Genomic DNA, 25780 nt, shown 5'->3' with positions numbered 1-25780 from the left:
GTTCTCCCTTAGTTCCCTGCAAATCACTAGGGTAGTATTTCAAGTATGTGACAAACCTGGCTAAGTTGACTCAACTGTAAACCTACTAAAAGAAGAGCCTTTGACTTTGTTTTTCAAGGTGTGTGAAGCCATAGTGCTCCTCTATTGGGAGGTTTAGCACCTCTGGTTAACTTATTCAAGTTTTTCACTAAACCATATGCGCTTGAACAGTCCCAGTTTAACGACTATCGATCCTTCCCAACATCTATCCCCAAACATGGCTCTCCGCTCGCTGTGGCATTTATGTCTGACTGATTAGAATTGTTGTGTTTATAGTAACATCCCTTGAGCTTACTCACTGTGGCCTCGATTTGAGTTACTGTAATTTGAGTTAAATATGTCTTTGGACCCTGATATGCAAAGTTAAGTCTATATCTAGAGCAATTTTTTTTATAATAGGCCAAATACATTTTAATGTAACACAATTTTGAAAGGCAAACATTGATGAGCCAGCTCAGTGCTTAATAGCACACAATAGCTAAGCCTATAGTTTGTGCACAAGACCTTTGTTTGTTTGCAGACTTTGCCCTTTGCCCTTCGCCCACCTGTTTAATTAGTTTAGTTATAGAAGAGAAGAGACGGTTGACTTCAGTATGTATTTAAAGTACACTTTGTGCATTCTGTCTCTTCTGGCTTTTATTTTTGTGTGTGTGTTTATTTAGTAAAACTTCTTGTTTGATTTGTCCAACATGCAAAGGTCTGGAAAGGTCAGCTACTGTATCTTTATGGCTGATGCATTCTAGCACCCTCATTGCAAAAAGATTCTTTCTCTCTTTGTCTCTGTGCACATCCGTGTGTGTGTGTGTGTGTGTGTGTGTGTGTGTGTGTGTGTGTGTGTGTGTGTGTGTGTGTGTGTGTGTGTGCGTGCGTGCGTGTGTGTGTGTGTGTGAGAGAGAGAGAGAGAGAGAGAGAGAGAGAGAGAAATCTGGCATATTCAGATATTGATGGTCTGGATGTTGTGACAGGGTAACTGTTTTGGTTGGCTCCAAGTATTGCATTTCCAATCACACCCAGTCAATAATGACTGCAATAATGAAGGTGGTCTGGCTCCATCTGTTGGTTGCAAGTGCAGTATTTCTCCAGTTAGGCTAAAATAATTAGTTACCATTTCTTCTTCTAGATTGAGAGTGTTAATGGTTCAGATGGATTAAAAGGGAGACTGCAATCCACTTCTTTAGCCTATTTATGCTCATTGGAAATTAAGCCAACCCATTTTCAAAGTAGAGTGATTAGAATGGTTATAGTACTGTAGATGTATTTTATAATCCGATTAATAGTAAATATCATCACCACACCAAGTTTTTGCCTATATCTAGGCCTATCTGATCTAGTCTGGGTTATCGAGACGAAATTAAAAGTTGTAGTTCACAGAATCAACACTAGAGCTGAAGTCCACAGTGTCATTTTGGTGCATCACGGCCACCGTAGGGGTGAGAAGATTGTCACATGATAGCAGGCGGTTTTATGTCAACAAGGTTTCGAAAAAGTCGACAGGATGGATTTTCCCAATGCTAGATAATTTTCACAGACTTGTAGGCAGGCGGCTGTTTGTTCGTGCAGATGTCCTTCTGTCTGTCATCTAAGGTAGCCTATGCTATGCTAATGTTATTGTGAGACAAAGACGATCACAGTGCTCAGTAATCGTGATGTTAACATTAGCCAGTACTAGATTAGACTACCTACCTACTGCTACTACTAGACTGGGTTGTCTTTAATGCGAATGCACGCTTTTCATACAATGACAGTTTGCACATTGGGCTCTTTAGGAAATACTTCCTTATCTGTGGGGTTTTGGCTGCTAAGCCTGTTGGACTAATATAAGGAAATGAAACCCGAGGCTTTGTAGCCTACTCCTCCGACTTCCTTATGAGGCTGGCAGACAGACATGCATTTCTACCACTGTGTAGCTACTGACACTGAACTGTAAGAGCAGGCTATTATAGTGGCGGCCAATATAAATGAACGTATAGGATTTCATTTTCATTATATTAGACAGTGTTGTTGAGTACGCATAAATGTAGTCTTATAATGAATGTCCATATCACCTTCTTACCACAAATGCTTCTTGAACATTCTTTTTCTCAAGGATGTCCACCACACCAGGTAGTCAGTCCACCCTCGTGCACCAGCTGTCCACACTGCTGAAAAACAATGGTAGGGCATCTCATTCACATACTACTGTTTCACATTGTGTATCAAGTGGCAGACACATTGAGTAATTTACTGTGTGTGTGTGTGTGTGTGTGTGTGTGTGTGTGTGTGTGTGTGTGTGTGTGTGTGTGTGTGTGTGTGTGTGTGTGTGTGTGTGTGTGTGTGTTTCGTTTGGTATCACCAGTGTGTGCAAGCAATCAAAATGATGGTGTCTGTGCTCTGGTGATTCTGAACACAGTGTCCTGCAGTAATGCCAAACCGTTGCCTCCATCTCATTTTAAAGCAAACACTGTAACATTTAGCCATGTTCTGAGGTATGCTTTTATCACATATACTAGGCTACTATATATAACTATACTTTTGGTATCCCATTCAAATGAATTTAGATGGTAAATGGTCAGGTGAAAGGCAGATAAACACGAGTGCCATCTCCTCCAGCCACCCAGGACATGCACTATGCAGTTCTCTGCTCGAGTAGGAATACACCACATAAAGGAAAAAACCTGTCACTCAGGACCTTGCCAACTATATCGCCAAAAGACGTGTTAGCAAGTTGTACAAGCCAAGCTTCAGATTGAATAAATGTGCATCCTGTTTCTTCTGGCTCTTTAGGTTTTTTTTTCTTTTTGCAAAGTATTTAGTTAAACTTCTTGTTTGATTGCCCAACATGTAATGGTCTGGAATGGTTGGCTACTATATCTTTATGGTTATGGTTCATGCATTGTAAGCACCTTCATTGCAAAAAGAGTCTTTCTCTTTCTCTCTCTCTCTCTCTCTCTCTCTCTCTCTCTCTCTCTCTCTCGCTCGTTCTCTTCATGCCTCCCTGCCACACACACACAAGAGAGAATGGGTCAGAGAGGCATGGTGTGTGTGTGAGAGAGAGAGATAGAGGAGGAGGTTGACATGTCATGTTTACAAGTTTCTATCAGTGCCAGTATGACTTTGGGTGGTATGGTGTTTGTTAGGTTGTTTGTTCCTTTAAGTTGCCAGCTTGCTACTTTTACACAAACACTTGCATAGTGCTGCTTTAATGATTCAGGCCTAGATAATTGGCTATTGCTTCCTAATTAAATTTCATAGTTATGCAAAGGTGTACTTTACCTAGAGGTTCACTCAGAAAAGCCTCAGTTGCTACCTCATCTCACCTTCTCACTAAGCTTGTCCAGTGTATGAAAGTTGGTGTTCTCGTGACTTTTAGTAATGTGCAGACTCGGAGTGTCTGAGAGACGGCGTAGACCAGAGGATTTTGGGGTTTTTTCCGCATCAGGCTATCGTTATTGTGATTGACATCACTTATGTTGTGCTGTCTATGTGTATAGTTTGCCCTTGTTGTTTTTGTTTGTTTTTGTGCTGTTTTTATTTGTTTTGTATTGTACTGTGAAATAATTTATATCAGCAGCATGAAAGACACGTTTCCCCTCATATTGTATTGTAAATAAATCAAATAGATACACAACATAATTTGTCCTACAGAGTTTAGAAATGCACTTCATTCAGTCCAATTCAGTACAGTGCAGTGATGTAATTTTGCCCACACACCAACAAATACTTTCCACTTCCATCCACAGTTTTATACTTCTGTTTTCCCCCACTCACTTTGAACTTCTTAGAGAGGATAGCTTTGAACTGTAGCCTAAATATGAGGAGACATTTCCGCAATCACTTCTGTCCACTTCATTTTATACTTCTGTTTTATTTTCCACATTCTGTCTGAACATTTTAGAATGGTTTTGATCTTTAGCGACTTTGAGAATTGACTGGCAATTCAGTGATCTCAGCGGGTTGTTTAAGTCTTTATTTAGTTTCCACGTTCACTTCTGAGTCTGATTTTGTGTGTGTTTGTGTGTGTGTGTGTTACCAAGGTGACTGTGTGCTGGACGGCAGTAGCACCCTGACCCTGCAGGTGGGCCACCTGCAGCACCTGACCCGTCTGTTTGAGCAGTATCTGATCTCGCGCACGCACCAACATGGCTTCCTGGCCCTCCCGTCCCACCCCGCCGACACTGCCTCCCTCCTCCAGCTGCAGTTCCTGTTTGATGTGCTACAGAAGACCCTCTCCCTCAAGGTACACACACTATTTAAAGCTACACTATTCAAAAGAAGCAAGCAAAGCAGCAGGTTGTTTTTTAAGATGTTGCTTCAGGTTTTTTATTTCAGTTTTCTTTATTGGCCTTCCCTAAAAGTCAGCCTGTAGAATGTCCTGTCTCTTTTTTTATTTGGGGCAATAGTCTTATAACAGTTGGTATAATAAAAGCTCAAAAGCAGTATAATCTTAAATGGACGTTGATGAAATACTCAAACAAACCAGTAGATGGCGCCATGTTGTTGTTGTTCTACCTACCACATGTGTGACGGTTTGTTTTTGTTTCTCTCTAGCTCGTCAACCCTCCTGGATCAAGACTGCAGTCTGTAGTGAAAATCTTCCCCTTTAAGTGTCTCAAGCACTTGGAGGTATTACACAGGAATGCTTCATTTCACACACAGACCCTAAGGGGCTCCATGCCTCAGCTGTTTTTGCGTGTGATCTGACTCACCAGTGTCAGATGTCTTTGCTTGACGTGTCTCCATATATGTACAGTAGCTGTCAATCTCTTCATGTGTATGCACGGTATATGTTGCTTTGCCCCCTTGTTTACATGACTGACTCTCTGACTTACTTAATGTAAAACTCTGATACAGTCTTTGGCTGTCTCATTCACTGTCAGTTTTCATTCTTCACTCTTTAAAGCGCTGTTTTCTGAGTGACATACGTAATCATTTCCTCCTGACATTTCTTACTGATAAGAAAGACAATTAGATGATTCAGAGGCTGACTTTAATCTGTCTGTCTATTTGTCTATCTGTATATATCTGTCTGTCTGTTTTCAAAATGTGTCTGTCTGTGTGTGTGTCTGTCTGTCTGTGTGTCTTAGCTAAAGCGTATCCCACCCCACTGTCTGGAGGGGCTGCGGGGGGTGTACTCACAGCTGGAGGTCTTCACCTGCTCCAAGAGCCTCAGCTCCCTGGAGGTACGAACTGTACAGTCATCAACCAGCACCTTCTCCTGCACTGAGCTCTGTGTGTGTGTGTGTGTGTGTGTGTGTGTGTGTGTGTGTGTGTGTGTGTGTGTGTGTGTGTGTGTGTGTGTGTGTGTGTGTGTGTGTGTGTGTGTGTGTGTGTGTGTGTGTGTTGTGTGTTGTGTGTGTTGTGTGTGTTGTGTGTGTTGTGTGTGTGTGTGTGTGTGTGTTGTGTGTGTTGTGTGTGTTGTGTGTGTTGTGTGTGTACATATGTGGTGGTGCATGCATAAATTCATTGTTGTGCAAATTCCTCTGTGCTTGTGTGTGTGTGTGTCTTAGGAGCTTCTGTCACTGTGTGGTGGAGACCTTAGTTCTGCTTTGCCATGGCTGGACCTGCACACGCTCAACTTCAGCTACAACTCCATCTCCTGTCTGGACGAATCACTGGTGACACACACACACACACACACACACACACACACACACACACACACACACACACACACACACACACATACAGTAAATCTACGCACACACGCACACAAATAGCGTTAGATCATTTTCTCACTCTCAACTGTAACTTTTTTTCTCAAATGACAAGTCACTTTCTCCAGATGTATTACTTTTTTTTATTAGTAGTACATGTTCAATTGAAAATGTGATTGATTAGATTCCTGCCCAGGCTTATGAAACTCTTGACACCTCCATCACTCACAGGCCTTGCCAATACCTTTTACATTTCTCTCTCTCTCTCTCTCTCTCTCTCTCTCTCTCTCTCTCTCTCCAGAGTTTGCTGAACGTTCTCAAGTCCCTGGACCTGAGCCACAACAAGATCCAGGACTGTGCTGAGTTCCTGAAGGTAGCAAGCCAGCGGAAGGGTCCCGACTTGTCAGAGTGATTGAGTGTTAGGCTGCGGGTGGTTTAGCATCCAGACATTCCACCTGTCCAGGAGAATATCTTATCCGCGCTGTGGGTTTAAAAGTAGTACTTAAAAGATTTGGGAGAAAGAGTTGTCCATCAATTATCTTATCCGCCATTTTGATTGTCAGTACCTATGAACAGCAGTATGGTGAAAAGCACCTATTTACAACGTACTTTGACGTACAGCTGTGCTTGTTTGAGCCCCAGCTGAAGTGGTTATACCACTTTAAACCTTATCTGACATTGTTACGCCTGTTTAAGCATTGGAAATTACGACATCTACTGAACCCCATCTGAAACGGTTTTCCTATTTGACCCCAAACAAAAATGGCTATGCTTATTTGAACCCTATTTGAAATTGCTACGTCTCTTTGAGCCCCATCTGAAATAGCTATGCCTGCTTGACTCCCATCTAAAATGGCTACGCTTATTTGAGTGCCATATATCATCACTAGTCTAGTCAAGTCAAGTCAGGTTTATTTATAACGCATTTCATACACAGGGGTCATTCAATGTACTGTACATAAACCACCAGAGCAATTCATAATAGAAAATAAAAGAAGAAAAGTGCAATAGTTAAAACCATTATAACCATTCTAAAGTTAATAATATAATTAAGAAATATTTAAAAAAAATAAATAAATAAAAGGAGAAGAAAAATACTTTTTTGGAGCTCCATCTGACATGACCATACATATCCAGACCCTCCCCTCCACATCCACGCCCAGTTTAGCGCCCTCTGAAAGGCCCTCACCTGTACGGCTTACTGACACGCCCTCCTGTGCCCTTTAACAGGATTAATCAATTACATTCATAAAGTTGACGGCTTAAGTCAGTCACACAAAAGGATAGCAGATTATCTGCACACGAGATAGCCCCCATTCACAATTTTTTTTGTTTGTGAAGTTTTGAGCCGTGCAGCTCTTCCTCAGGTCTGGTGTGTGGATCATTTCTCATTCTTCGTGGATACTCTTGACTTGTACTGGATCCTGCACCCATCCAGTGTTGGCCTCGGATGAGCATGGCCTCACAGCGTTTCTTTAAAGTCAGTGACACACCTTTTTCCGCTCACGTCAAACTCCTTTTCTATTCCTTGTTTATATTTTTCCTTCCATCTGAGAGATTGAAACAGTCGTTTCAGGACCACCCCACCCACCCCACCCCACCCCACCCTCTTCACTCAGGAGGAACAGGAACCTGTTCATTGCGACTCTGTTTAGCTCTGTGTCTTGTGTCTGCTAGTCACGCTTCGACTTTTGACCCCGTGACCCCAGTGATGTCTGAACTCATCACACATCTGGTCAGCAGATGCACTAAAGGCCAGACGGGGCAGAGAACGTAAATAAAACTCTTAGTCAATGGTCAGTTTTTGTCAAAGGGGGACAGGAAAGGGATGAATGAGGACCGTCTCGCTGTGAAGTAGCCGTAAAATCAGTGATGCTCAAGCTAGTCTTTACCTCTCACTCAACGTCCCTTTTCTCTGACTCGTTCTCAGCACACCGTTAGTCACGTGGTGATGATGTCATGTCATTTAACACTGTATGAAAATTGATGACTGGACATGAACATCTTATACAATTGATGTGAACACATGCAGAAATGTTGTTTGCCACTAAGTAATGAGATGAATCTATTTGGGGCATTTTGGACATTGTTGTAAATGGAGGGTGGTTGTTTTGTGGGTTGACCTTTTGCAGAGGGCATGTTGCAGAAATCATAGTCATCCTTAATCAACTACTACTGCATCCAGACAATAGCTGCTCTATGACTAACAGTGCCTCTTCCTTATGCTCACTTGAGTGGCATGTTTCAGTGTCATGTTATTGGCCTGCTATCAGCTGATTTAGTGTTCTGGAAAGGCATTACAGTGTGTGGGACAATAACAACAACAACAACAACAACAGCAATGAATGCATTTCAGGGGTGTACAGTATTTCAAGAATGTGGTTTAGAGACCTAGATAGGTTAACCCAGCAGAAGTGGTAAACTACTAAATAGATAAGCACTATGGCATTACTCTGTGTTCTTCTTTTAGGGGGTGTATCAGGTTCTATGAGTTTCACACTCAAGTTTTATCTCCAAACCATGTTAATTAAATGCCACTAAACAAAACAGCATTCCCTTAATGATCCAATTATTTGCCTGATCTGATCTCTTATGATCTTTACTGGTGTCAATCCTACTGGCTGTTTTCTGCATTTGTTTTGTTTTCCTGTAACTGAAGAGTGTTTGCTTTCCAATAATCTTATGTGACACACTACAAGGTCAACCACCAGCTCAAGGAAAAGACCAAAACGAGTTGATAATTAGTGTATCGCTATTGTTTAAATGAGGTCATATCATAATGGTTTGACTTAATTTGTGTCCTTTCACTCTTTTTCCTCTCCTCCCTCTCCCTCTTCTCTTCTTCTCTTCTCTCTTCTCTTCTTCCTCCCTGTCTTCTCTCTCTCTCTCTGCCTCCTCCTGTAGCCTCTGAGTGAGTTGGAACATCTGAACCTTGCCTATAATAACCTCCAGAGGGCGCCACAGCTGGGCCTTAGCGCCAGGGTCAAACTGAGCGTGCTCATACTACGCAACAATGAGCTAGAAACCATTAACGGTGAGGCTACCACACACACACACACACACACACACACACACACACACAAACTAAGATGACTTACAACAGGTGTGTTTGCCCTATAGACTGTATATATAAGGGGTTTTATAAGGCTGTATATTTTGTATATCCTGTTTTGTGTCAGACGAGAGTCTGGGTATTGTGACCACAGTCCATTCTCTCTGCAGTGAGTTTCTTACCCTGCGCTCAACTCTTGTCTTCAGAAATTATGTTTTTTTTTGTCTGAGCAGTGTGTGTAGTGCAGTCTGTGCAAAAGTGTGTGTGTGTGTGTGGGCTGTTCATGGCTGGAGTGCTGATCTGAGTAGACTGTGAAGCAGGGATTACCTTTCCTCTCTCTTTGTTGGAAAGTTTATTAGCAGACGCTGCCAAGGGTCCTCTATCTGCCCATCGGCTGCCCTCTGAACACACACACACACACACACACACACACACACACACACACACACACACACACTGATGCTTCCACACTTGCACATACGCACAGGCTCTCTCTCATATACAGACAGTGCACTCCTACTGTTTCTCTTGGAGACGTGTGGTCCTGATTTGGAAAGTGATCTGTCACATGCCTCTGTCCCCCTCTCCCATTCATACACACACACACACACACTTACACACACACGCATGCATGCATGCACACACACACACACACACACACACACACACACACACTCAAGACTTTCATCCATTAAAGTATGTAAAATATTTATTCGATTTTAAAATGTTAATGAAATATCGATATACTAATCAAGAACCAAAATAACAATAACAGTGGTAGTCATAATAATGTCATTATAATGACCTGATGTAATGTGGTTCAGTTAAAGGGCAGCTGAACAGTTGAAGGATAGATGTAGCCGCTTTCTTGCCGGTCCATGTTGACGTATGGACCGTACTGCTCCTCACGCTCCACCCACTCACCAGGTGGTCAAGGGCCCATTCAGAAGGGACAGGGTCAGTTGTGTCAACAACAACAACAACAACAGTCAATAGTCAATAAGAGAAGTTGCACAATTTCAGATGAATTCTCTTTCAAAGAATCGTTTTTTCCGAACGGTTGTTTTTGTTATGAGCACTTGCACACACAACACAATTGGTATGCAGCACAACAAAGTTGAGTTTACTCAATGTGAATAAATAAATACGCTAAGCAAGTCGTTAAGTTAGTGCTGTGGCTCCAATGGTCAAGCCATATTTATTTATATGGTTTTGCCAAAGGGCTGCATAAATCAGGGTGTAAAACAAGCAACCGATGAAGATCAATTAATTCATTCATTCAATAATTAATTTAAACAAGTAAAAGAAGGTGTGTAGTGGATCTAGGACTTTGTCCATCTTAAAGACTTTGGCAACGGGAAAACTCAGCATGGGCCTTGTATTACTTCTCTCCCTCTCTCTCACACACACACACACACACACACACACACACACACACACTCAAAAGGATCAGAAGGAGGGGGTCCCCACACTGACTGACGCAGAACAGATCAGGAGTGAAGCTGCTGCTGTTTGTCCTCCCCCTCAGTAGACATATTAGACGATCTGCTTAGCAGTATTACATGGGACTCCAAAGACACACATACACACACACACTCACACTCACACACACACTCACATACTAACACACACACACACACACAATCACACACACACAAGCACACACTCTCACACACACACTAACACACACACACACACACACACAAGCACACACTCTCACACACACACACTAACACACACACACACACACACACACACACACACACACACACACACACACACACTCACAATCTCTCTATTCTTAGTCTGAAACACACCTGGTCGGTGGTGAGAGACCTCTGTGTGATCTCTTGTCGGGGTCACTGAAATTTCCCTCAAAGACGTCTTTCCTCTTTCCGTCTTATGCACTACAGCTGTCTGTCTGTGTCTGATCTGCCTTTGTCTGTTTCCTACTGCCACGACACACACATATGCACACACACACACACACACACACACACACACACACACACACACACACACATACTGTATACACACACGCACGTCCAGGTCCCGTTCCCCCAATCTGTTGCCCAGGTGGTGTTTCCACTCTTCAGTTGGGCATCCCTGTTACTCCTGCTGACATCTTGTATTTGTTGTTGTTTGTGTGTATTTGTTGTTGTTTGTGTGTTTTGTTGTTTGTGTGTTTTGTTGTTGTTTATGTGTTGTTGCTGGTCAGGGGTGGAGCTGCTGAGCTCCCTGCAGCACCTGGACCTGGCCTACAACCTGCTGCTGGAGCACTCCCAGCTGGCCCCCCTCTCCCTGCTGCACTGCCTCAACACGGTGAGACGCGCGCCGCGCACTACCGCCCCCTGCTGACCCCCCAAAGAAACACTCAAACTGACCTCCTAAAGACACACTCGCTGCAGACCACATATAGCCCTTTTCCACCGGCAGAGAACTGGCTCCGTTCCCGTTCGCGAACCAACATTTGAACTGTTCGTCGTGTTTCCACCAAACAAAAGCCGGTTCGGAACGTGGCACCTGTGCAGTTTTTATGGTTCGCTAGATAGCACCACGGTTCAAAGAATTCTGAACGGCACCAGTTCAACACCAGGTTCGCCGTCGATGGAAAGCCGCCAGATACACTCACTACTAACCTCCCAGAGACAAGTGCACTGTCAACCCCCCTACCCACCACACAGAAACACATACACTATCTGGCCCTGTTTGAGCGCTAAAGGCACATTTACTACTGTTTTTGAATATTGAAACCAAATTTTACAGCTGACATAGCTGACCACGGAGTTCAGCTTGAAAATATCAAGTGATTTATTTATCAGCAAGAATGGGAAATGACGGTCTAAATGAAAGACATGTGAATGCAATATGTGTTTTTGTAAACTCCAGACTCGGCGAGCAAAGCTTTTAGCCAGAACCAAAAGATTTCCATAGCATGACAAAAAGAGTTGATATACCCACTGAAATGAACCCACTTAAATGGAGAGGTGAAATCAATAAGATTAGCTTATTTTGAGCACAAGGTGATGCGGGAAAAGCAAGCCACTAGTGATACAGTATAGTGTATAGTGTATAGTGTATAGTGTATGTTGAGACCTTCGGACTTTCGGTCTCTCATCCATTGTGAGTGACCATTTGTCACCGACAGATACAAGCCCCACAATGACTTTAACATAATCATTCCACAGTCATCCGATCAGAAGAACAAAGCGTACAAACTAGAGATTTAGTTCTGAAACAACAGCCCAGCCTGCTTTCAGTGTCTCTCTATGTCCTTTTTTAAAACCCAGCCTGTGATCTTGGAGATTGCTGTGTAATTACTGGATTTGGGATAATCAGCCGCCGTACAGGTAATAACAGGCCTGTGTGTGTGGGTATCACGTGCTCTCGTCTCGTAGTCCTCGGAGCTCTGGAGGCTGGGCCTCAGAGACATGGCGCCCGGCCCTACGGTGGAGTCTGCTCTCAGTGACTTGATTGGTTGAACTGTGTTGAGTTATGAAGCTTGATAAGTATGATGTGTGTGGAGGGAGGATGGTTGAAGTGCAGGTTGGATCTCAGTGTTATCAAACATGTTTCGATCAAAGCGTTATCTGTGTGTGTGTGTTTGTGTGTGTTTGTCGCTCACAGTTGGTTTTGGAAGGCAATCCGCTGTTCTTCCAGAAGACCCATCGCTCGTCCACTGTACGACACCTCTCCCCCAGGGCTGCTTTCCAGCGGGTCAGTCTGTCTCTCTGTGTGTGGTACATATCTTTGTGTGTGTGTGTGTGTGTGTGTGTGTGTGTGTGTGGGTGGTACATATGTGTGTGTTGTGTGTGTTGTGTGTGTTGTGTGTGTGTGTGTGGGGTACATCTGTGTGTATCCATATCTGTGGGACATCAGTGTGTGTTTGTGTGTGTGTGACTGGATGTGTTCATGTGGCACGTCTGTGTATGTGTGTGTACTGTACATGTGTTTCTTTGTGTGTGTGTGTGTGTGTGTGTGTGTGTGTGTGTATGTTATATCTCTCTATGGGCCTAATCTGTGCCTGTATCTGTGTGTGTGTTTGTCTGATGTGCCTGTAAGTTACAAGATAAGTGTGTTTTCTCCAGGCCTAAGGAGGGGTATAAGCATATTTGAGAGAGAGCCATTGTGATGTGTTTGTTTTGTGTCAGTTTGTACATGTGTGAAAAACAGAAATTATCCTAAGGTGTGCGACTGTGCGTGTGTGTGTATGTGTGTGTGTGTGGTCTATGTTTTTGTTTATGAGGTTGAGGGAAGGCTAAGTTAATTTATTGTGTTAGTGCAAGGTCCCCATTTTGTGTTGCAGTCTGTGTGTGTGTTTATGTTCACGCACTTAAAACTGATTCAGTGAGGCTCCCCTCTCCTGAATCAGCAAAATCTCCCAAACAGTCAGTCCATCAGTAAATATACATACATGCTAAACATTCTCTCTCTCTCTTTCTTTCTTTCTTTCTTTCTCTCTCTCTCTCTCTCTCTCTCTCTCTGTCTCTCTCGTTGTATCTCTCACTCTCACCCCACACACATACACGCACACATTCGCTCACTCACTCACTCCCCCTCTCTCTCTCTTTCACACCTCATCTTTCTCTTACATTCCCATTCACACACACACACACACACACACACACACACACACATACACATACACACACAATATGAAGATCCTCTACCTCCATCTTAAGACCAAAACACTGTCATTATGCCAAACACATAACGTCTCCACACATCTGGTGTGTGTCGAGGTCTCATTACTGCTGCGTATCTGTCTTGAGTGTGTCTGAGTCTGAGTGAGTGCCCCGTGGTGGTGCTGGTGGTGGTGGTGGTGTTGTTGTTGTTGTTGTTGTTCTGGTCTGGGAGAGGATCTGTGTCCAGTAGCGTCCATCACCTCTCTCTGTTCTTTCTCACAGTTTCGACTGGACGGCGCCCTGCTCTCTACCTCAGAACTGGCGGTGAGTAAGAGTAACGTGTGTGTCTATGTGTGTCTGTGTGTGTGCACGCATGTGTGTGTGTACAGTATGGTAGTAGTGAACGATGGGACAGTGGTCAGTCAGGTCACCACCTAGTCTCAGATGGAGAGGCCTCTGCCTGACCTGCTGGACATCAGTAAATCTGTGCTGGCCTCCACTCCCCTGCTTGTTGTCCTTTTGCAGTCTCAGTTCAGCTCAAACAGTGGGATGATGTTTTCCAAGTCATCAAAGGGCTTTTGTAATTGCTACGCGTAGGCCTATGAGTGATCACTGACCCCAGTAAAATGTACTTTTGCATTTCTGAGGAAAGTGCAAAGTGTGCTTGCACAATACATTTATCAAGGACAAACATAAATAAAGGCATGTAATGAACAGTTTCCATTTTATGCAAAACCGCTTTCTATGAATCCTACATACATCTCAACAGCCCAGTTTGTTTGTGTGTTTGTTTGTTTGGTCCTTAGTTTTAATGCCATTTGAATGACACTGTGTAGTGGACAGTGAGTGCTCTTTGCATGTAGCATTAATGGCATAACTGTAGAGATAAATAAAATATAATTAAACAAGTTACCAATTGTGGAACCATGTCATGTTGAACGTGGTTTTCATCGAGGTACTACTGAGCCGTCCGTCATCCCATTTCCTTTGCCATCCATGTAGGTGCTGCCCAAAGCTGGACAGCTGATTGGTCAGATGGCACAGGCCACCGCCCCGGCCACGGTTTCCGCGGCGATGGAGCGCGGCTCACAGGAGTTCTCGAGCGGAGGAGGAGAGCTGAGTGACAGCATGTCCGTGAGCGAGGTGGCAGTGTCCCGTCTGCGCAAGAAGAAGTCAAAGGTACACACGCTGTGTGTGTGTGTGTGTATGTGTGTGTGTGATGCGCGTCCACTCCTCTATGCTCCGGTGACCCTTGAACGCTCCAGTACGCAGAATTCTCTCTCTCTTTCTCTATCTCTCTTTCTATCTTTCTCTCTCTCTCTCTCTATCTATCTTTCTCTCTCTCTCTCTCTCTCTCTCTCTCTCTCTTTCTCTTTCTCTCTCTCTCTCTCATCCCCAGAAGAACTCGTTACTCTCTGCCCCTCAGAGATGCACGGCCACAGGGAAATCTGGGTTATTCACTTTTTGCTGAGCGTTGTGAAATGCTTTCACTCTTAAAGTGCCCCAGAAGTTCACAACAGCTACTGTTGCACTGTATGTGTTAGTGAGTCTTCACGGGAGGTCCAGAGTGGACACAGCAGGACATTTGCTAGGACAGTTTGATGAATGGTCATTGTGTGTACCATATACTGTACCACTGTGTACACCATATTACCGTATATACAATACCTCTGAAAGAATCTACAGGCCTACTTCACTGAGAATGTGGGTTTTTTGTGGATTTCTGTGTGATACTAACACCTACTGCTAAACTTAGATAGATAGATAGATAGATACTTTATTGATCCCCAAGGGGAAATTCAAGACTTACTTACATTACATTACTCACTAACTTACATTAACATTTACGTTAACCTCTGTTTCCCGAGGTAACCGAGTACTGTCGTTATGAAAAAAAAAAAAAAGTTATGTGGATGTGAAGTACATCAATAGATGACCAATTCTGAGTGCCTTTCAGTTGACCCTTGATACTCTGATTCGCTGAAACCGTTGATAATGAATTTCCTCAATTGTATTTTCTGTTGTGAAGACACCTGATTGCTTCTCATTGTATTTGCTGCCCCCTGCAGGGGAAAGTGAAGGTGCGTAGGGCCAGCATCTCGGAGCCCAGCGACACAGACCACGAGCCGAGAGTGGGCCCTTCTCTACAGGGTGAGTTTGGGGCCGGACAATGAGGCTGCACCGGCCATGCAGCTGAAGCCTTCCAATCATCTAGCGTCTGCTGCAGCAATTAACTTCCACTGTTAGCAATGGAACTGGCTACAACAGACGGGATAACGACGTTGGATAACTTTGGAGAAAAATAGACCAGTCTTCTAAAGCAATTTTTATGCTACGCGAATGGAGTGCTTCAGTTACATACCTGATGCAGCCTTTCTTTCATCCTCCCCTACGGCCCCAATGAGTCATGTTCTGTTGCCATCCTCTGTGTGTTAGGGTGAGTCTCTAATCCACAAGAGGATTAGAGATTTGAACTCACTTTTTATGCATATTTGGTGGACTGTCTGTTTTTCTGTTCTCTGTAGTTTTCACATGGAAATTGATTAGAAATTTGGTCAGAAATTAGTTGTATTTTAAAATGTCAATTTTAGTTTCAACCTTTTACACTGCAATGTTTGTGCGGTGCGTGTTGTTTAAAGATAGGCATCTGTGGTATCAGTCAGAGATAAAGCGCCTCACTGGTCTGTGGTTTCTGCCTCGTCCCTTAGACATCGTGCTCCACCACCAGAAGGACATTGAGCGCATGGACAGCTTCCGAGATCAGCTGGGCGAGGACTGGCTCCGCTACCAGCACCACCTGGAGACCCCCGTCCCCCCCACCACCACCAACACCACCCCCACCCCCACCACTGCCCCTGCCCAGCTCCCTGCCTCCAGCACCCCCAACACCACCACCACCACCATCCCAGTCACCCCACTGGTCATCCCCAATGGCCGCTGCTCCCCATCCCCCTCGCCGCTGGAGGCGCACACCCCGGAGAAGACGGCCCTGACGGAGGCGCTGGACTGCGTCTCCCCCGTGTCCCCCCTGCTGACGTCGGAGCCCAGGGATGGTGGCGGCGAGCCCGAGGTGGACGGCGAGACCATGGAGGCCGAGACGGAGTCCACGCTGCGCTGGGGGGAGCACAGCCAGGACTCGCGCTCCATCTCCACCCTGGAGAGGAGCGTCCCGGACACCAGCGCCGCCGCCGTCGTCACGCCGACAACGCCAGCAGAGGAGGATAGGGAAGAGGAAGAAGAGGAGGAGGAAGATCAGGGAGGTTGGTGCCCTCTGTTCTCTGAACGTTCTTTTGTGTAATACAATTTGTATTGATTTTCAGCAATAGGGAGGTGACCAAGGGCAAGATGGTCAAACATAAAGTTCTGCACTCTCATCCTCTGGTAGTAGTACCAAAGGTACTACTTTACCCTTTACAATGTAGGTTGAATGTTATGAATGCTTGAATGTCCTCATTTTGTAAGTTGCTTTGGATAAAAGCGTCTGCTAAATGAATAGATGTCATATAATTAATATAATAAGAAAATATTTTTACGTCCATATCAGGGTTTGGAGCAGTGCGGTATCATTTGTCCTTTCAACTCTTTACCTTCACTTTCCACCGTTTGGAAATATGTAGATTTTCTTCCAAACCTCCTACACTAACACAAGATCAAAGCGCTGTTAGAATCCACACCTCAGCAGATTCTGCATCTGTTGTACTCCTCTTAGTCTGAATAGATCCCTGTCACAACGTGTTTTTCAAAAGGTAACACCTGAAGAGGATAAACATGTTCACTCAGAGAGTACATTGTGTCCTAGAAACTCTGACCACTGTAGGGACTATATACTGTACGTATAAGATCTTAGCTCAGAAAACACATTTTCTCAACATGGGTGTTGAGATAAGCCAGTATTATTATAACCTGACAAGTTAAGAAAAAAGATATTTTGGAGTAAATATCACACGCCTGCTGTAATGGTCAGTTCCCCTCCTGACTCTCCATCACGCCTTAATTCCCTCATCTTTCTCCAGCTTTCTCATGTTTTTCTTTTTCCCTCCATCTTTCCCCACCCTTCCCTCTCTCTCTCTCTCTCTCTCTCTCTCTCTCTCTCTCTCTCTCTCTCTCCCTCCATCTCCGTAGTGGACCTGTGCCTGCCACTTCTAGTGGGTGTAGTGAGCGAGGATGAGGATGGCGAGACAGGGAAGGCCCAGGGCCCAGTGTTCCTGCGCGTCCGGCAGGGCCTGCTGCTGGAGGTGGACATGCAGCGAGGACGCGTCCGCCGCAGGGTGGAGCTGGACAGCCTGCAGCAGATCACCAGCACACAGCAGCCCTGGGGCGACCAGGTCAGAGGTCACACGGCTACCGCAACACCACACATGGGGTGCCTCTCATTCGTCTTTTATACACCCTCCCTTCCTTCCTCGATCCTCCTGTTGCAGGGCAGCCCTAGTCCATGTGTGGCTCTCAAACTCTCTCCTCGATCCTCAATGCTCGTTCCCACTGATCTATTACTAACACTGGATAAACTATCCCATTGTTGCCGCCCCATCATTCTTTATGTAGATCAAGATCAGTGAGGACAAGGATCGAGGAAGGAAGGGAGGATGTATAAAAGACCAAATGAGAGGCACCCATGCAAAAACTACAGACCCTGCAAAAAACAAGTGTTATTATTCTTGTATTAAGATGAACAAAAATCTATATACTGTACTGTACATGGAGGACACTTCACACACAGACTAGGGTTGCACTGCAAAAACTATGGACCCTGCAAAAAACAATATAACCAAGTATTATTCATTTTGTATTAAGATTAAGATCATTTGACTTTATTTTGACCAAATTGTTTTTTAAATATCAATACAAGATTAATTACACTTGGTTATATTTTACATTTTGCAGGATCAATCCATTGATTGATCCTGGATGAGCAGTTGTCCTACAGCTCCTTAAACATTTATACATTTTTGAGAAAATAAATACAAAATAAAAAGGCTTCAGAAAGTTGTTGTGCCCTGATCTGGATATCAGAATAATGGCCCATTCACACCTCATCTTTCTCTTACATTCCCACACACACACACACACAGACATACTTTGTGACCCCTATATTTCCCCCCTGCAGGAGGACGGCGAGAGTCTCCCGGCTCTAAAGCTGCGCTTCAGCTTCATCCTCCGCGAGCGGCGCCAGCGGTGCTACGTCATGCTGGACGAAAACCCCCAGCAGGCTTTGCAGGTGAGACGCCCCAGAGCCGAGACCTACAGTATGGGCCAGACAGCCATTCCCAAACACTCGCCCTACCGGTCGACAGCAGAGGTGGAATCCCAGCTTCAGAGAGTAAAGCCCAATTCACACCAAAGATTCCCCACGCGACGAGACCAAATTGCAGCGGTGTGAATTATATGTTGCACATAGTTGCGAGCTGTCGCAAGCCATCACAGAGCATTCGACATGTTTAGTCACAGTTGCAAGGTTTTTGAACGTCGTGGCTCGGCTCGTCTTGTCGGGAATCTTTTGGTCTGAACCCTAGTGCTCACACAGACTGGGATGAAGCAGGGACGTCCACCTCCGCAGTGCATAAACAAAGCAAGACGTCTCCATCAAACACCGTCTCTTCTCCTCCACACATGTGCTGAATCAGTCATATGATCGATTGATCCTTTGGGTAGAATCTGTCATCAAACTCAAGTTAAACCAGATTCAGCTTTAAAGGCAGAGGAAATCAGATTCGGCTTTAAAGTCATTCATTCAGTCAGTTCTTGTAGTTCTATTAGCAGTTCTTGGCAGATTTTTTTTTGCAGAGAGTGGAATGTGCTCTGATTTATTCAGCGAGTCTGTTATTATGCGCAGGGTGGGGGATTTCTGAACTCAAGCGCGTCTCCAGAATTAATAAAAAGACGAGAGGAAAAAGACAAAGTCGTGTCATGGCTGTGTGGTGCAAACAAGGCCGTGGTCTATGAACGTGGCCATCTATCAGACAACTGTCTTATTCACAAGGACAGTGACCCCACTTGACGGGCTTAGCCTGTGTGGAGGTCAGTGAGTTTGTCCTTCTACTTTCCCTCGCTGATTCCCCCGGGGTGTTGGCCTGGAGCGTGTCTGTGCGTGTGGCTCTGTTATTTTTCCTGCCCACACGCGCGTGACTCGGTGGTTTACGATTTTTTATTGTCTTCTCTCCCACACGCGGACAAACACACAATAACTCATGCACCACACAAACACGTGCGTGTGGACTCGCACTACTCTTGCACAATGTGCACATGTTGTCTCACACACACACACACACATACACACATGCACACATATACAAACACACACACACACACATACACACATATACACACACACATACACACACACACACACACACACACACACACACACACACACACACACACACACACACACACACATATATATATATACACACACACACACACACACACATATATATACACATACACACATACACATATACACACACACACACACACACACACACACACACACACACACACACACACACACACACACACATATACACACACACATACACACACACACACACACACACACACACACACACACATATACACATATATATATACACACACACACACACACACACACAATATGTAGGATCTGCTGGACATCCTGTCGCGGGTGGTGGAGGAGAACGTCCAGCGGGTGGAGGAGAGTCGTCCGCGGGACCTCCGGCTGCAGTGTCTGCGCTGCCGGGCCGAGTTCAGCCGGCGTGGGCCGCAGGGCGTCGTCGGGGCCTCTGACCGGCTGGACGGCGGTCAGGAGCTCCAGGGATGCAGCGACGAGGGAGAGGAGGAGAAGAAGGACGAGGAGACGGAGGGAGCAAAGGAGGACGAACGCACAGGAAAGAATGCAGCTGGTAAGAGTGGGTGTGTGTGTGTGTGTGTGTGTGTGTGTGTGTGTGTGTGTGTGTGTGTGTGTGTGTGTGTGTGTGTGTGTGTGTGTGTGTGTGTGTGTGTGTGTGTGTGTGTGTGTGTGTGTGTGTGTGTGTGTGTGTGTGTGTGTGTGTGTGATGGCGATGGAGATTATATAACAGGGAAGGGTTGGACATATGAGATACGATGAAAAGAGATGTGTAAGGAAGGAAAGTAGATGAATGCAAGTCTAGTGAGGTGGAAAAGAAAAGGTAAGAGAAAGAGAGAGAGAGAGAGGATTTACAGAGATGGAAAAGTCACACAAAGGGATTACTTTAGAGAAAGGATTGATGGAGAGAGAAGGAGTCCTGTTTGTTTATTGCATGTTTGGACTCCTGGTGAAATTCTTCTGGGCTTGATGCGTCGCCACAGGTGCCAGAATTTACCAGAAATCATAACTTGGCTAGATGATAGCCATTTAACAAGAGCAAGCTTTAACTTGTCACTCTGGAATGGCCCGTCTCCCACAAACATCTCTGACGAACATTGCCGCGTGGCACGGCTCTTCTTTTGGTGTCAACGAGACCAGAACCACCCCCGTGGCAAGCCGTGCCAACCTCTGGCACCTCGATGGTGCATTGCTTGAGATGGCACCAGCGCCCTTCCTTTTCCATAGTCAAACAGTGTCGGAGCGGAGCTTTCCTGAGTCAGACTTGGGAAGCGTGTAGGTGCGTGTCCTCTTGAGAGCCGCTGACAGATGGTTTTAGAGAAGAAGGGAGAGAAAAAAAACAGCAGGAACGCGATGAACCTGGTTTGTTTTCTTAAGGTATCCAACGCACAAGGCTGCCATCCAAACAATCTGTCCTGTTTTATGCCCGTGGTTCTTTATTTGTCATTGTTGATCCAGATAGATGATGAGGTCTAGCCCACATAGTTTGAACAAGCCTTAATGGATTGATTCCATGGCTTCTCCTCCCATTTTAACTAACCTGCAGGCAGGTTCTTTCCTTTGTCTAGGTTTATATGGCCCTAAATTATGACTTTCACCGCACTCACTCCGCTAAAGTACAGCTAAGGTTTGTCCACTGTACTGTAGGCCTCGTTTGAACCTGCTAGCACACGCTGGCGAGATTAGCCAGAGTTTGTTCAGATGAGGCAATGAGCGGCTTGGCCCCCCGCCGCTGCCTGTTTTCCCCCAAACATCGGCCTCACCCCACTCTCGTGTGTGCTGTTTGTTTTCACTACTGCACAGATATTTTCTTTTCTTTTTTTTTTCTTTTTTTTTGAGGAGGAGGGTGGGGGTCGGAGGCCGCGGGGGACACACCCAGTTTCCCTGTCTGTAGGGCATCATTATGTCAGTTATCATGTCAGTTATTATGTCAGTTTATTTCACCCGCATGCATCATTTTTCAGGAGTGTGATCCGACTCGACGGAGTAAAAGTCCTTTCCCATCCATCACTTGGGTCCCAGAAAACCAGTTTACTCTAAAGCACATGTGGTCCTGATTGGGTTTCAGTCAGTCAAGCCCTTATCTACCAAACAGCCCTTCCAGAGTGTTTTTCAGTGTTTGGGGTGTTTCTATGCTACTTACTCTTGCGCTCTGTGATAAGCCCTTTCAGGTCAATTAAACTCAATTATCGCAGCTCATGAGGCATGGCAATCCTATTAAAAAGCATTAACTAAATCTCTTTGAAACAATTGCAGTCATTGCAGCAACTTGTGCCTCAGCAGACAAGTTAGTGGTAGAGCTTTTGGAAAATCCATTAGCGGCCTGTCACATTTTAGATGCCATGATGCCTTGTGAAGCAATCGAAAGAGCACTTCAAGTGTGAGCCAAACCCTTTAAATCAGGTTCTGAAGTATGGGAGGGCTTTAAAGGAGGGAGACTCTAGTTAGGATGTGTAAATTGTCTATATGATCTCATGTGTTAGGAGTTAAGTGTTTTGAATGATTTGATTTCGCAACAGGAAGTGAACTGGTTTGCCCAGAATGCAATAGTGACCATGTGATCCAGCTCGCTGGCCAATCGGCACCCTCCACCAGTACGCCAGTCTCCAGTGATGTTGAGGAGGGCGGCGAGAAAAGACGCTTCAATTTTGATGATACTGACACCCCTAAGAAACCTCCCGGAGTCATAAGTGTATGTTGGATGTCTTATTTTTGTTTGTAGTGTCCACACAAATAAAGTGCTCAACTGCATAACTAGGATATAGCATATATTTCAGGCATTTTTCAGCAAAGTTGTAATATTAAGTTTTATATCAAGTATTTTCATATCCAGTAGAACATTAACTTTGAACTTGGCTTTATTCTGCTTTATTTACAGAACCTCGAGAGCCAGATTGAATCCTCATTGACCAGCAGTGGTCACCTGACACAGGAAGTGACGAAAACAGAAGGAGAGCAGACTGACACTTTCATGACCGCTACCAGCGGCGGCCTGTCCGGGGCCGAGCCTCGGGACGAGGACAACGGCTGGGCTGACCAGAGCACTTCCCAGCCCATTAGCTACCACACGGCGGACGGAGGCGGAACGGACCTCAGCTCCACCACCGAGAGCCAGGAGGAGCAGGAGCAGGAGCTGGCCGGCAGCTACCGCTACAGCGCCCTGCAGGAGTCCCAGGCCGACAGCTCAGACAGGGCCAGCCCCAGTGAGTCCCCAGATGTTTTTTTTTTTTTTTTTTTTTTTGGGGGGGGGGGGGTAATACCTCCTTAGGTAAACTGTGTGTGTGTGTGTGTGTGTGTGTGTGTGTGTGTGTGTGTGTGTGTGAAAGGGGGGTAATACCTCCTTAACTAAACTGTGTGTGTGGAAGTGAGGTAATACCTCCTTAGCTAAGCAGTCAGTTTAAAACTGACTGCTCAATGCCCCCAGACTCCATAGTTTAGAATTTGAATGTGGACAAAAATGACCGGATTAGAATAGAATAGAATTGGATTATTGCACCTTCAAGACTGTTGATATTCTTTTGAGAAAATCATTTAATTCATTTATATTGCAGGACAGTGTTTTATGCAAATTTAAAGAAACAAAACCATACTAACACCATATTAACTGCCCCCTGTATTAACCTCATAGCTGAAGAAATTTAGCAAAATCAACGTATAAGCCGCGGCTTATAATAGTTGGGAAATTACAATATAAGAAATGGGAGATGATGATAGGGCAAAGTATCATATTTCTTTTTTGTTTGCTTTAGTAAGAATAAAGAAGCCCTCTGAAGAGGGGGGAGGGGGGGGGGGGGGGGACAAACAAAAAAAAAGAAATGAGCGATGATATTCCCAGGTCTATTCAATCAGTTGAAGACAGTCGAAACCAGACAACACAGTTAAAAAGAATAAGCTGCCTCCTTTAGTATCTGCAGGTACTCCTATATTGCTAGACATTTTAACTAAATGCAGATCTGCTAGCTTCAGCTCAACAGCAGCTGCATAGAGAGTGTAGCTTGTGTTTCTTCAGATTGCAAGTGTACTTAAAAGGGCATTGCTGTCTATCCAGAATGTTCCATATGCAGTTCCCTAAGCTCTTGCTCTTAGTGTCACGAAGGATCTGATTGGATGGAGTTGAAGGGAGAAGATGGAATGCGGTTTCCATGGATAGGGGGCATGGCAACAGGGAGATTGACATCTGCGAGTGAATTACAGACTTCCTTGTTAGCTTCTTGTCCCTGTCATTACGATCGTCTCGCTGGATCCCTAAACCATACAGCCTGTCCGAGGTTTTCTGCTTTGCCCACAACACCATACCGTCTCTCGCAGTTCACAGAGCACAATTGTGCTATTGTAGTCCAGTGTTGGTCTAATTATCGCTGATTTATTTATAATGAACATAATAGCAGACTGTTATTAATGGGTCCAGTTTATTGAGACTCGGTGAGCATAACCACAGTGAGCATGATGGAATGAGGACTCCAGGTGGGCCATTTGCCCGTTAGGCAAAAAGAAATATCTTTGTTTTGTTTGTGTTCATTTTCTGATTGGAAATTGGAATGAAACATGCTGCACCTATTTATACACCTGTTTGATTTCTGGGAAAAGAAAGACAATCAGATATTTTGGGAGTGTGAATCAGTTTAGATTTAGATTTTTGAAATGATACGTCATTTAAACTGGACATGCTGGTACTTTTGTTTATTTGATTATCTGATTTTGTAATTTTCGGTCCCATTTTATTATACAATGACAGCAAATGTAATAGCACTTGACAGGCTAGTCTACACTGAAGCAGTCATGACCATGGAGGAATTAATTGTGGGGCCCTGGAATTTATAGTGGCATAAAATTGTAAATACTGGATGAACCACCACTTGCCAGTGAATAGCTGGAGAAACTAATCTGTGAAGGGGAAAATGAGATAAGAAATCACCAAGGAGGAAACTTTGCCTTTTCTCTTACTGAATACGTGTCTTTGATTTTATAGTTCAGTCTTGGATAACTGTGTGTCCTAATATGACTTCACCTTTACGGGAATGTGCAAGTACAGTAAACAGTCTAGTTCCTATTCAGTCATTACTGTATAGGCATGTAGCTCTGTATCTGCTTGTGTCTACTTATCTGTCAACAGAGTTCAAACAGATGCACAGGTACAGAGAAAAACAAAGACCCTCATAAAAAGTTTTGGATAGGCCTACCAAAGCTTCCTGCTGTGTGGTTTGACGCACAACCCTGATTAGAGCATGTTTCTCCTACTCCAGCCCAGTTCGACCTGCTGTCAGAGGACTTTGAGGCTGTAGACCATCGACTCAAGCTCTTCCTGGATGTGGAGGTCTTCGAGGCCGAGGAGGAGCTGCACAGCTTCCTGAAGGTGAGGCCTAGGATCTCATTGGCTGTAAATGCTGTCCATCTGTATGTATGTAAGATGCGTTGTGTGATGACTGTCCCGCTGGATTCAAACGTGCAACATCAGTCAGGTGTACTAACAAGGAGGCTAATGCAGAATCTACACACACCAACACAGTATAATGTGGCGATGCATTCACATAATAATGTCTGCACCCCATTGATGTCATGTTGAAATTGTGGCAGCTATACAATAACACAGTAGCAACGTTTACATGGACACTTTTAATCAGATTAGAAACGGAATAATGGCTCAATCAATACAAATTCTCATATAAACAGAATAAAAATCAGAATAAAAATGCATAATCTGATCGGAATTTTAATCGGAATGAAAGAGGTGGTGTAGTCTTTTCCTATTCCGATTGAATAGCCATGTATGCGATAAATCGGATTGCCTGCCGTCTCTTCTAAAGGAAAAGTAGGCAACAACACAACAAATAGAACGTACCCCATGTAAACACTAAACAGGCAGCACAATTCAGGGAAAAAATCGGAATGACAAAAGAAAATTGTCAATGTAAACGTGGCTAGTGACATTATTAACTACGGCCAACTGCTCCCTCGTAGCTTAAGTAGACGGAGAGTATCTGTGCTTCAGTCTTGTCCTGACTACAGGAGACAGGAGCTGAAGCTGGAATAGAACCTAACCTGATCCATCAGATGCACATCATATCCCTGATCTATCCCATAATGTCACAGCCAGGTCAGAGCC

At 44.6% G+C, this 25780-nt stretch overlaps 1 protein-coding gene across 1 annotated transcript in view; it reads left to right on the top strand.

The window, feature by feature from the left end:
* The first annotated feature begins 970 nt into the window (after window positions 1–970).
* stk11ip (serine/threonine kinase 11 interacting protein) overlaps window positions 971–25780 on the top strand; it is a 42544-nt gene continuing 17734 nt past the window's right edge. The window contains exons 1-20 of the mRNA XM_062528447.1: window positions 971–1623; window positions 2126–2193; window positions 4053–4255; window positions 4567–4641; window positions 5103–5198; window positions 5526–5633; window positions 5974–6045; window positions 8577–8706; window positions 10943–11046; window positions 12352–12441; window positions 13632–13673; window positions 14352–14528; window positions 15419–15500; window positions 16058–16609; window positions 17472–17674; window positions 18457–18567; window positions 19972–20233; window positions 22197–22369; window positions 22556–22880; window positions 24921–25030. Of these exons, the coding sequence (XP_062384431.1) occupies window positions 2127–2193; window positions 4053–4255; window positions 4567–4641; window positions 5103–5198; window positions 5526–5633; window positions 5974–6045; window positions 8577–8706; window positions 10943–11046; window positions 12352–12441; window positions 13632–13673; window positions 14352–14528; window positions 15419–15500; window positions 16058–16609; window positions 17472–17674; window positions 18457–18567; window positions 19972–20233; window positions 22197–22369; window positions 22556–22880; window positions 24921–25030 (2982 nt within the window). The 5' untranslated portion in view covers window positions 971–1623; window position 2126. The remainder of the gene's footprint in view (window positions 1624–2125; window positions 2194–4052; window positions 4256–4566; window positions 4642–5102; window positions 5199–5525; window positions 5634–5973; window positions 6046–8576; window positions 8707–10942; window positions 11047–12351; window positions 12442–13631; window positions 13674–14351; window positions 14529–15418; window positions 15501–16057; window positions 16610–17471; window positions 17675–18456; window positions 18568–19971; window positions 20234–22196; window positions 22370–22555; window positions 22881–24920; window positions 25031–25780) is intronic.

This window comes from Sardina pilchardus, chromosome 23 (assembly GCF_963854185.1).
Source record: "Sardina pilchardus chromosome 23, fSarPil1.1, whole genome shotgun sequence".
In the NCBI taxonomy this organism is placed as follows: domain Eukaryota; kingdom Metazoa; phylum Chordata; class Actinopteri; order Clupeiformes; family Clupeidae; genus Sardina; species Sardina pilchardus.
Note: the sequence above shows the minus strand (reverse complement) of the source record. Positions and strands in the feature narration are given on the sequence as shown.